The 12,793-nt window shown below is 46.9% G+C and overlaps 1 protein-coding gene across 1 annotated transcript in view; it reads right to left on the bottom strand.

Moving 5' to 3' along the window:
- LOC118948718 (uncharacterized) overlaps positions 1 to 12,433 on the bottom strand; it is a 44,736-nt gene extending 32,303 nt beyond the window's left edge. The window contains exon 1 of the mRNA XM_036973412.2: positions 8,333 to 12,433. Coding sequence (XP_036829307.1) covers positions 8,333 to 9,277 — 945 coding nt within the window. The 5' untranslated portion in view covers positions 9,278 to 12,433. The remainder of the gene's footprint in view (positions 1 to 8,332) is intronic.
- Between the last annotated feature and the right edge of the window lie 360 nt (positions 12,434 to 12,793).

Raw genomic sequence — 12,793 nt, 5'->3', positions numbered from 1 at the left:
ACAGCAGGACATATGCCCAGGCAGTGAGCAGAGCAACAGGCCCAACCCCCACTATTACACTCACCCAATCCCCAACCTGGGGAGGTATGTATCAGATGCTCAACATGCTCTGCTCACACCTACTGTGATGGTCCGGGCCTAAACCACACAAAAACAACACTAGACACTAAATAACACTAGACACTAAACAACACTAGACACTATGGAACACAGAGCTTTTACTATCTTATCCTGGAATATACAAGGTCAGAGGTCATCTGCCGTTGGCAGGATTCTAGCCTACTTTCTACTGAAGTGCAGGAACCCAGACTTAAATCAAAGAAATGGGAAAATACAGACATTGTCATCCTACAAGAAACATGGTATAAAGGAGACAGATCCACTGGTTGTCCTCTAGGTTACAGAGAGCTGGTAGTCCCATCCACCACACTACCAGGTGGGTGGTATAGAGGAGACAGACCCACTGGTTGTCCTCTAGGTTACAGAGAGCTGGTAGTCCCATCCACCACACTACCAGGTGGGTGGTATAGAGGAGATGGACCCACTGGTTGTCCTCTAGGTTACAGAGAGCTGGTAGTCCCATCCACCACACTACCAGGTGGGTGGCATAGAGGAGACAGACCCACTGGTTGTCCTCTAGGTTACAGAGAGCTGGTAGTCCCATCCACCACACTACCAGGTGTGAAACATGGTATAGAGGAGATGGACCCACTGGTTGCCCTCTAGGTTACAGAGAGCTGGTAGTCCCATCCACCATTCACCAAACTACCAGGTGGGTGGTATAGAGGAGATGGACCCACTGGTTGCCCTCTAGGTTACAGAGAGCTGGTAGTCCCATCCACCACACTACCAGGTGAGTGGTATAGAGGAGACAGACCCACTGGTTGTCCTCTAGGTTACAGAGAGCTGGTAGTCCCATCCACCACACTACCAGGTGGGTGGTATAGAGGAGATGGACCCACTGGTTGTCCTCTAGGTTACAGAGAGCTGGTAGTCCCATCCACCACACTACCAGGTGGGTGGCATAGAGGAGACAGACCCACTGGTTGTCCTCTAGGTTACAGAGAGCTGGTAGTCCCATCCACCACACTACCAGGTGTGAAACATGGTATAGAGGAGATGGACCCACTGGTTGCCCTCTAGGTTACAGAGAGCTGGTAGTCCCATCCACCATTCACCAAACTACCAGGTGGGTGGTATAGAGGAGATGGACCCACTGGTTGTCCTCTAGGTTACAGAGAGCTGGTAGTCCCATCCACCACACTACCAGGTGTGAAACATGGTATAGAGGAGATGGACCCACTGGTTGCCCTCTAGGTTACAGAGAGCTGGTAGTCCCATCCACCATTCACCAAACTACCAGGTGGGTGGTATAGAGGAGATGGACCCACTGGTTGCCCTCTAGGTTACAGAGAGCTGGTAGTCCCATCCACCAAACTACCAGGTGGGTGGTATAGAGGACATGGACCCACTGGTTGTCCTCTAGGTTACATAGAGCTGGTAGTCCCATCCACCACACTACCAGGTGGGTGGTATAGAGGAGACAGACCCACTGGTTGCCCTCCAGGTTATAGAGAGCTGGTAGTCCCATCTACCAAACTACCAGGTGTGTGGTATAGAGGAGATGGACCCACTGGTAGCCGTCTAGGTTACAGAGAGCTGGTAGTCCCATCCACCACACTACCAGGTGGGTGGCATAGAGGAGACAGACCCACTGGTTGTCCTCTAGGTTAGAGAGCTGGTAGTCCCATCCACCACACTACCAGGTGTGAAACATGGTATAGAGGAGATGGACCCACTGGTTGTCCTCTAGGTTACAGAGAGCTGGTAGTCCCATCCTCCACACTACCAGGTGGGTGGTATAGAGGAGATGGACCCACTGGTTGCCCTCTAGGTTACAGAGAGCTGGTAGTCCCATCCACCACACTACCAGGTGGGTGGTATAGAGGAGATGGACCCATTGGTTGCCCTCTAGGTTACAGAGAGCTGGTAGTCCCATCCACCACACTACCAGGTGTGAAACATGGTATAGAGGAGATGGACCCACTGGTTGTCCTCTAGGTTACAGAGAGCTGGTAGTCCCATCCTCCACACTACCAGGTGGGTGGTATAGAGGAGATGGACCCACTGGTTGCCCTCTAGGTTACAGAGAGCTGGTAGTCCCATCCACCAAACTACCAGGTGTGAAACAGGGAAGGGACTCAGGGGGTATGCTAATTTGGTATAGAGCAGACCTAACTCACTCCATTAAAGTAATCAAAACAGGAACATTTTACATCTGGCAAAAAATTCAAAAGGAAAGGATCTCAACAGAGAACAATGTCCTCCTGTGTGCTACCTATATCCCCCCACCAGAATCCCCATATTTTAATGAAGACAGCTTCTCCATCCTGGAGGGGGAAATCAATCATTTCCAGGCCCAGGGACATGTACTAGTCTGTGGCGACCTAAATGCCAGAACCGGACAAGAACCTGACACCCTTAGCACACAGGGGGACAAACACCTACCTGGAGGTGACAGCATTCCCTCCCCCATATGCCCCCCTAGACACAACTATGACAACATAACCAACAAAAACGGGTCACAACTCCTGCAGCTCTGTCGCACGCTGGGTATGTACATAATCAATGGTAGGCTTCGAGGGGACTCCTATGGTAGGTACACCTATAACTCATCTCTTGGCAGTAGTACTGCAGACTACTTCATCACTGACCTCAACCCAGAGTCTCTCAGAGCGTTCACAGTCAGCCCACTGACACCCCTATCAGACCACAGCAAAATCACAGTCTACTTGAACAGAGCAATACTCAATCATGAGGCATCAAAGCCAAAAGAACTGAATAATATTAAGAAATGCTATAGATGGAAGGAAAGTAGTGTGGAATCCTACCAAAAAACTATTAGGAAACAAGTTCAATCCCTTCTAGACAACTTCCTGGACAAAACGTTCCACTGTCATAGTATCCTCGGTGTACAACATAAAACACCAAATAATGCATGTAGTTATCAAAATTCAGAAAATATATGTTCAATTCTACAACCACTTAAAAGGAAGCGATTCCCAAACCTTCCATAACAAAGCCATCACCTACAGAGAGATGAACCTGGAGAAGAGTCCCCTAAGCAAGCTAGTCCTGGGGCTCTGTTCACAAACACAAACACACCCCAAAGAGCCCCAGGACAGCAGCACAATTAGACCCAACGAAATCATGAGAAAACAAAAATATAATTACTTGACACATTAACAAAAAACAGAGCAAACTAGAATGCTATTTGGCCCTAAACAGAGAGTACACAGTGGCAGAATAACTGACCACTGTGACTGACCCAAACTTAAGGAAAGCTTTGACTATGTACAGACTCAGTGAGCATAGCCTTGCTATTGAGAAAGGCCGCCGTAGGCAGACATGGCTCTCAAGAGAAGACAGGCTATGTGCTCACTGACCACAAAATGAGGTGGAAACTGAGCTGCAAATCCTAACCTCCTGCCAAATGTGTGACCCTATTAGAGACACATACAGTGGGGCAAAAAAGTATTTAGTCAGCCACCAATTGTGCAAGTTCTCCTACTTAAAAAGATGAGAGAGGCCTGTAATTTCCATCATAGATACACTTCAACTATGACAGACAAAATTAGAAAAAAAAATCCAGAAAATCACATTTTTTATGAATTTATTTGCAAATGAAAACAAACCCGATTTTGATAAACTCCCATATCTACTGGGTGAAATACCACAGTGTGTCGTCACAGCAGCAAGATGTGTGACCTGTTGCCACGAGAAAAGGTCAACCAGTGAAGAACAAACACCATTGTAAATACAACCCGCATTTATATTTATTTATTTTATCTTTTGTACGTTAACTTTTTAAACATACTTATAACACTTTATATATACTATCACACTTTCACAAAATGTATGAAGACAGGTCAATCAGATTTGTGAACATGGTCCCTGGCTGTATATTGTCGCTTTCCATGCTGTCTGTTGTCTGTAGCTTGTGAGGTGTGGAAACACTTTGTTGCTTTTATGAATTTTGTCTTGCTGCTTTTTATTTTATGTTGCTCTGTCTGTATGCTACGTCTTGCTTGTTCTATGTTGTTCTGTCTGTATGCTACGTCTTGCTTGTTCTATGTTGCTCTGTCTGTATGCTACGTCTTGGTTGTTCTATGTTGCTCTGTCTGTATGCTACGTCTGGCTTGTTCTATGTTGCTCTGTCTGTATGCTACGTCTTGCTTGTCCTATGTTGCTCTGTCTGTATGCTACGTCTTGCTTGTTCTATGTTGCTCTGTCTGTATGCTACGTCTTGCTTGTTCTATGTTGCTCTGTCTGTATGCTACGTCTTGCTTGTCCTATGTTGCTCTGTCTGTATGCTACGTCTTGCTTGTTCTATGTTGCTCTGTCTGTATGCTACGTCTTGCTTGTTCTATGTTGCTCTGTCTGTATGCTACGTCTTGTTTGTTCTATGTTGCTATGTCTGTATTCTATGTCTTGCTCGTCCTACGTTGCTCTGCATGTGTTCACTGCTCAATGATTGTCTATATTGTAATTGTTTTTAATAACCTGCCCAGGGACTGCGGTTGAAAATTAGCCGGCTGGCTAAAACCGTCACTTTTACTGAAACGTTGATTAATGTGCACTGTCGCTGTAAAAATAAAATGAACTTAAACTCAATAACACTGAGAGATAGAGAGCGAGTGAGATGGTAAGAGAGAGAGAGAGCGCGAGAGAGGGAGAGACAGACAGACAGACAGACAGACAGAGACTGTGACGCGTCCGTGTTACATCTTTAACAGAACTGAGATGGCAGCAGGTGGAGACAACTCTAACCTTTAAGCCCTGAGGTGGCACACACACACACACACACACACACACTTAGTGGAGGCCTTCCAGCAGGACTGGCAGTGATTAGGGTTAAGAGTGCCAGGGCATACACACACACACACACTGGTAATTAGAGTTAATTGGAGCTGGCAGAGAAGGGTGGGCAGAGGGCTGAGTTGAATACCTCAGAGAAAGATAGAGAGAGAGAGACAGAGAGAGAGAGAGAGAGACAGAGAGAGAGACAGAGAGAGAGAGAGAGAGAGAGAGAGAGAGACAGAGAGAGGGAGAGAGATAAGAGGGATAAAGCCCCTTGAATTGAAATTGAATTGAGAGAGAGGGGGGGGGGGGGGTAGAAGGAATGTGCCAGTAGCCATTAAGATGGTAACCCAGCTAGCACCTAGCGTTCTGAGAAACATATGTTTCTTAAAGCTGAGTGAGAGCGTGGTTGTCCTACGGTTATTTTACATACAACTTTCTGGGATTTGTGCAGTTTGTAACATACTTAGCACATCTAAGGAACGTGTCAAAACAAAAACATTATTTCCTTGGCATTTCATTACTTTAAGAGAACGTGTCCTAAAAGTTCAAACATGGTTACATTTCATTTAAATTTGTTCTAGAAACGTTCTCCAACTGGTTTAACATTGGGATTCGTCTCCAAAAGTTCAGAGTTCAGAGAATGTTCTTCTGTGGGAATATTAGTACTTCAGCATAACGTTTTCCTCCAGGTTTCCTCATGGTTCTATACTTCAGCATAACGTTTTCCTCCAGGTTTCCTCATGGTTCTATACTTCAGCATTACGTTTTCCTCCAGGTTTCCTCATGGTTCTATACTTCAGCATTACGTTTTCCTACAGGTTTCCTCGTGGTTCTATACTTCAGCATAACGTTTTCCTACAGGTTTCCTCATGGTTCTATACTTCAGCATAACGTTTTCCTACAGGTTTCCTCATGGTTCTATACTTCAGCATAACGTTTTCCTAAAGGTTTCCTCATGGTTCTATACTTCAGCATTACGTTTTCCTACAGGTTTCCTCATGGTTCTATACTTCAGCATAACGTTTTCCTTCAGGTTTCCTCATGGTTCTATACTTCAGCATAACGTTTCCTACAGGTTTCCTCATGGTTCTATACTTCAGCATAACGTTTTCCACCAGGTTTCCTCATGGTTCTATACTTCAGCATAACGTTTTCCTACAGGTTTCCTCATGGTTCTATACTTCAGCATAACGTTTTCCTACAGGTTTCCTCATGGTTCTATACTTCAGCATAACGTTTTCCTACAGGTTTCCTCATGGTTCTATACTTCAGCATAACATTTTCCTACAGGTTTCCTCATGGTTCTATACTTCAGCATAACGTTTTCCTACTGGTTTCCTCATGGTTCTATACTTCAGCATAACGTTTTCCTACAGGTTTCCTCATGGTTCTATACTTCAGCATAACGTTTTCCTAAAGGTTTCCTACAGGTTTCCTCATGGTTCTATACTTCAGCATAACGTTTTCCTACAGGTTTCCTCATGGTTCTATACTTCAGCATAACGTTTTCCTAAAGGTTTCCTCATGGTTCTATACTTCAGCATAACGTTTTCCTACAGGTTTCCTCATGGTTCTATTTAAAGTCATGTTTGGAAATTGTTCAGAGAATTTTAAAAACATACATTCCTCTACGGGATGGGTGTCCCTAAACCGGGATGTTTGTTGCTAACGTGCACTAATGTGACTAGTAAACAATAGCCAACTTTCTGGGACATAGACATGTCTTATATGGGCAGAAAGCTTAAATTCTTGTTACTGTGTCCAATTAACAGTAGCTATTACAGTGAGGAGAGTGAGGAGAGTGAGGATAGTGAGGAGAGTGAGGAGAGTGAGGATAGTGAGGAGAGTGAGGAGAGTGAGGAGAGGTGAGTAGAGGTGAGGAGAGGTGAGGAGAGTGAGGAGAGTGATGAGAGTGAGGATAGTGAGGAGAGTGAGGAGAATGAGGAGAGTGAGGGGAGTGAGGAGAGTGAGGAGAGTGAGGAGAGCGAGGAGAGCGAGGAGAGCGAGGAGAGCGAAGAGAGCGAGGAGAATGAGGAGAGTGAGGAGAGTGAGGAGAGTGAGGAGAGTGAGGAGAGCGAGGAGACCGAGGAGAGCGAGGAGAGCTAGGAGAGTGAGGAGAGGAGAGTGAGGAGAGTGAGGAGAGTGAGGAGAGTGAGGAGAATGAGGAGAGTGAGGGGAGTGAGGAGCGTGAGGAGAGTGAGGAGAGCGAGGAGAGCGAGGAGAGTGAGGAGAGTGAGGAGAGTGAGGAGAGCGAGGAGAGCGAGGAGAGCGAGGAGAGCGAGGAGAGCGAGATGAGTGAGTAGGGTGCACAACAACAAAACACTTCTATCACGGCAACTGGTTTGACACATTCACCTCTGACAGTATATAATGTACTTACATTCAGTCATCTGGCTCTGATTGGTCATCCTGAGGATCCCAGAAATAAAATGTAGCATCGTTTTGTTTGATAAAATCCATTTTTACGTCTTCAAATGTCGGAAGTGAGGTCTACCGTCACAATAAAAATGAAATGTATTTTGTATTTAATTAAATGCCTAATAAGAGCGGTTACCCCAAATAAGAGCGGTTACCCCAAATAAGAGCGGTTACCCCAAATAAGAGCGGTTACCCCAAATAAGAGCGGTTACCCCAAATAAGAGCGGTTACCCCAAATAAGAGCGGTTACCCCAAATAAGAGCGGTTACCCCAAATAAGAGCGGTTACCCCAAATAAGAGCGGTTACCCCAAATAAGAGCAGTTACCCCAAATAAGAGCAGTTACCCCAAATAAGAGCGGTTATAAGATGGCAGTGTGACTCAAAAGTCTTGTTGAAACAGTCAGTCCAAAACGTCAAAATAACTGAGAATTTACGTTAATTTACGTTTACGTTAACTCTTTTGACTCGTCATATATATACGGTTCTGTCACTGTTTATTATCTATCCTGTTTGCCGAGTCACTTTATTCATAGTTAAATGTACATATCAAACCCAATTACCTCGTACCCCTGCCCATGGACTCGGTACTGGTACCCAGTGTGTATACTATATAGCCAAGTTATTACCTCGTACCCCTGTACATAGACTCAGTACTGGTACCCAGTGTGTATACTATATAGCATAGGTTATTGTTACTCATTGTGGATTTATTCCTCCTATTATTATTTTCTACTGTTTCTCTAGTCTACACCTGTTGTTTACCAAGGCCCGAAAATAAACATTTCCCTGTTGGTCTACACCTGTTGTTTACCAAGCATGTGACAAATAACATTTGATTTGATTTGTGAGCAGGTGTATGTGTGTGTTGTGTTTGTGTGTGTGTGTGTGTGTGTGTGTGTGTGTGTGTGTGTGTGTGTGTGTGTGTGTGTGTGTGTGTGTGTGTGTGTGTGTGTGTGTGTGTGTGTGTGTGTGTGCGTGTGTGTGTAAGTTAATATATGTGTGTGTTAATGTGTGTGTTAATGTGTGTGTGTGTGTGTGTGTTTCTCCTACCTCTAGCTGTATACTCCCAGCCTTCTTCTTCAGTTCGTCACACTTCCTGAACTTACAGATCTGATGACCTGTCTTCCTGTTTCTACAGGCTGAACACACCCCACAATTAATCAGTCTTCTGCAGGGGGCACACACTCCACACCGCTTCCTCTTCCTCTTGGAGGCTCCTGACCCCTGACCCCCAGAGGTCATCCCCGGGGAAGTCGAGGGGCAGGGGGAGGAGTTAGTCTGGTTGGCATGGTGGCAGTCCGATAGCATCTGGTTGTGGTTGGTCGCCATCTGGAAGTGGGAGGAGTCTGGAATGTTGACGCCATTGTGCGACCCCATCGCCATGACGATGACCCCGGGTGGTAACCCCAACATTCCGGCGGGGAAGTTGGGCATGTTGACCCCGTTGGCTCCTCCTCCTCCATTGCAGCTGCTGTTGCGATCTGATAGGCTGAGCATGTCCTGGTGGGTGTGGCCTTGTTTTGTCATGTGATCGGTGGTCGTGTAGCCCGACAGGAAGTTGTTATTCCCGTGGTGATGATGTGTTTCCTGTCCCTGTGAGGAGGAGGCGTGTCCTCCGTGCTGCTTCCCCTCTCCACCGCCGGTCCGGTGGGGGTGGGGCTGCATGTGCGTTGCCAAGGGCGACGGGTGCGTTGTGGGAGGAGCCAGGGGTGTGGCCTGATGTACGGGAGGTTTCCGCCCCCACAGCATCGCCGCTGCATTGATGTTCATGTTGACGTTGTCATGGCAGCCCCAAGGCGTCACTCCCGCTACGCCAAGCCTGCCGCCGGGGAACATGGGAGGAGTGATTCGGGCGAGCTTGGCCGACTGAGGGAAATTCATGCTGTTAACAGCGTTCATGTTCACGTTAGTTTTAGCATAGAAGTTAGCGAAAGATCGGTATCGCTCCATCTCAGCCGTATAGTCCAAGACCGGGGTTAGACCGCAACCGTCCATGGTGACCGCACAGCACTGACCGTGGTGGTTGTGACCGTTTGTGGTTGTGGTTGAGGAGTGGCTGTGAACGCTATGGTTGTATTGACTAGGACTGTTCTCTACACCACTAGACCTGGTTAGACCGTTCCCTACACAGATGGACCTAGTTAGACCGTTCTCTACACAGATGGACCTAGTTAGACCGTTCTCTACACAGATGGACCTGGTTAGACCGTTCTCTTCACCACTAGACCTGGTTAGACCGTTCTCTACACCACTAGACCTAGTTAGACCGTTCTCTACACAGATGGACCTGGTTAGACCGTTCTCTACACAGATGGACCTGGTTAGACTGTTCTCTACACCACTAGACCTGGTTAGACTGTTCTCTATACCACTAGACCTGGTTAGACTGTTCTCTATACCACTAGACCTGGTTAGACCGTTCTCTACCCCACTAGACCTGGTTAGACCGTTCTCTACACAGATGGACCTGGTTAGACCGTTCTCTACACCACTAGACCTGGTTAGACCGTTCTCTATACCACTAGACCTGGTTAGACCGTTCTCTATACCACTAGACCTGGTTAGACCATTCTCTACACCACTAGACCTGGTTAGACTGTTCTCTACACCACTAGACCTGGTTAGACCGTTCTCTACACCACTAGACCTAGTTAGACTGTTCTCTATACCACTAGACCTGGTTAGACTGTTCTCTACACCACTAGACTTAGATAGACTGTTCTCTATACCACTAGACCTGGTTAGACCGTTCTCTATACCACTAGACCTGGTTAGACTGTTCTCTATACCACTAGACCTGGTTAGACAGTTCTCTACACCACTAGACCTGGTTAGACTGTTCTCTACACCACTAGACCTGGTTAGACTGTTCTCTACACCACTAGACCTAGTTAGACCGTTCTCTATACCACTAGACCTAGTTAGACCGTTCTCTATACCACTAGACCTAGTTAGACTGTTCTCTATACCACTAGACCTGGTTAGACCGTTCTCTACACCACTAGACCTGGTTAGACCGTTCTCTACACCACTAGACCTGGTTAGACCGTTCTCTACACCACTAGACCTGGTTAGACAGTTCTCTACACCACTAGACCTGGTTAGACTGTTCTCTACACCACTAGACCTAGTTAGACCGTTCTCTATACCACTAGACCTAGTTAGACTGTTCTCTATACCACTAGACCTGGTTAGACTGTTCTCTATACCACTAGACCTAGTTAGACTGTTCTGTATACCACTAGACCTGGTTAGACCGTTCTCTACACCACTAGACCTGGTTAGACCGTTCTCTACACCACTAGACCTGGTTAGACCGTTCTCTACACCACTAGACCTGGTTAGACCGTTCTCTACACCACTAGACCTGGTTCGATCGTTCTCTACACTGATGGACCTGGTTAGACCGTTCTCTACACAGATGGACCTGGTTAGACCGTTCTCTATACCACTAGACCTGGTTAGACCGTTCTCTATACCACTAGACCTGGTTAGACCGTTCTCTACACAGATGGACCTGGTTAGACTGTTCTCTACACAGATGGACCTGGTTAGACCGTTCTCTACACAGATGGACCTAGTTAGACCGTTCTCTACACCACTAGACCTGGTTAGACTGTTCTCTACACAGATGGACCTGGTTAGACCGTTCTCTATACCACTAGACCTGGTTAGACCGTTCTCTACACAGATGGACCTGGTTAGACCGTTCTCTATACCACTAGACCTGGTTAGACCGTTCTCTACACAGATGGACTTGGTTAGACCGTTCTCTACACCACTAGACCTGGTTAGACCGTTCTCTATACCACTAGACCTGGTTAGACCGTTCTCTACACAGATGGACCTAGTTAGACCGTTCTCTACACCACTAGACCAGGTTAGACCGTTGTCTACACAGATGGACCTAGTTAGACCGTTCTCTACACCACTAGACCTGGTTAGACCGTTCTCTACACAGATGGACCTGGTTAGACCGTTCTCTACACCACTAGACCTGGTTAGACCGTTCTCTACACAGATGGACCTGGTTAGACCGTTCTCTACACCACTAGACCTGGTTAGACCGTTCTCTACACCACTAGACCTAGTTAGACCGTTCTCTACACAGATGGACCTGGTTAGACCGTTCTCTACACAGATGGACCTGGTTAGACCGTTCTCTACACCACTAGACCTGGTTAGACCGTTCTCTACACCACTAGACCTAGTTAGACCGTTCTCTACACAGATGGACCTGGTTAGACCGTTCTCTACACCACTAGACCTGGTTAGACCGTTCTCTACACAGATGGACCTGGTTAGACCGTTCTCTACACAGATGGACCTGGTTAGACCGTTCTCTACACCACTAGACCTGGTTAGACTGTTCTCTACACCACTAGACCTGGTTAGACCGTTCTCTACACAGATGGACCTGGTTAGACTGTTCTCTACACCACTAGACCTGGTTAGACCGTTCTCTACACAGATGGACCTGGTTAGACCGTTCTCTACAACCCTAGACCTGGTTAGACCGTTCTCTACACCACTAGACCTGGTTAGACCGTTCTCTACACTGATGGACCTGGTTAGACCGTTCTCTACACAGATGGACCTGGTTAGACCGTTCTCTACACAGATGGACCTGGTTAGACCGTTCTCTATACCACTAGACCTGGTTAGACCGTTCTCTACACAGATCGACTTAGTTAGACCGTTCTCTACACCACTAGACCTGGTTAGACCGTTCTCTACACAGATGGACCTAGTTAGACCGTTCTCTACACCACTAGACCTGGTTAGACCGTTCTCTACACAGATGGACCTGGTTAGACTGTTCTCTACACCACTAGACCTGGTTAGACCGTTCTCTACACAGATGGACCTGGTTAGACCGTTCTCTATACCACTAGACCTGGTTAGACCGTTCTCTACACAGATCGACCTAGTAAGACCGTTCTCTACACCACTAGACCTGGTTAGACCGTTCTCTACACAGATGGACCTAGTTAGACCATTCTCTACACCACTAGACCTGGTTAGACCGTTCTCTACACAGATGGACCTGGTTAGACCGTTCTCTACACAGATGGACCTGGTTAGACCGTTCTCTACACCACTAGACCTGGTTAGACCGTTCTCTATACCACTAGACCTGGTTAGACCGTTCTCTACACAGATGGACCTGGTTAGACCGTTCTCTACACAGATGGACCTGGTTAGACCGTTCTCTACACCACTAGACCTGGTTAGACCGTTCTCTATACCACTAGACCTGGTTAGACCGTTCTCTACACCACTAGACCTGGTTAGACCGTTCTCTACACAGATGGACCTGGTTAGACCGTTCTCTACACAGATGGACCTGGTTAGACCGTTCTCTACACCACTAGACCTGGTTAGACCTTTCTCTACACCACTAGACCTGGTTAGACCGTTCTCTACACAGATGGACCTGGTCAGATCGAACATGACAACAGGGAACACGATTGGAGAAAGTGCTGTTGTGGTCAGTTTCAGGTCCCGTCA

Source organism: Oncorhynchus mykiss, chromosome 9 (genome assembly GCF_057628025.1).
Source record: "Oncorhynchus mykiss isolate SJ-2025 chromosome 9, ASM5762802v1, whole genome shotgun sequence".
Classification (NCBI taxonomy): domain Eukaryota; kingdom Metazoa; phylum Chordata; class Actinopteri; order Salmoniformes; family Salmonidae; genus Oncorhynchus; species Oncorhynchus mykiss.
The sequence above is the reverse complement of the archived record's forward strand: the minus strand, read 5'-3'. Positions and strand labels throughout refer to the sequence as shown.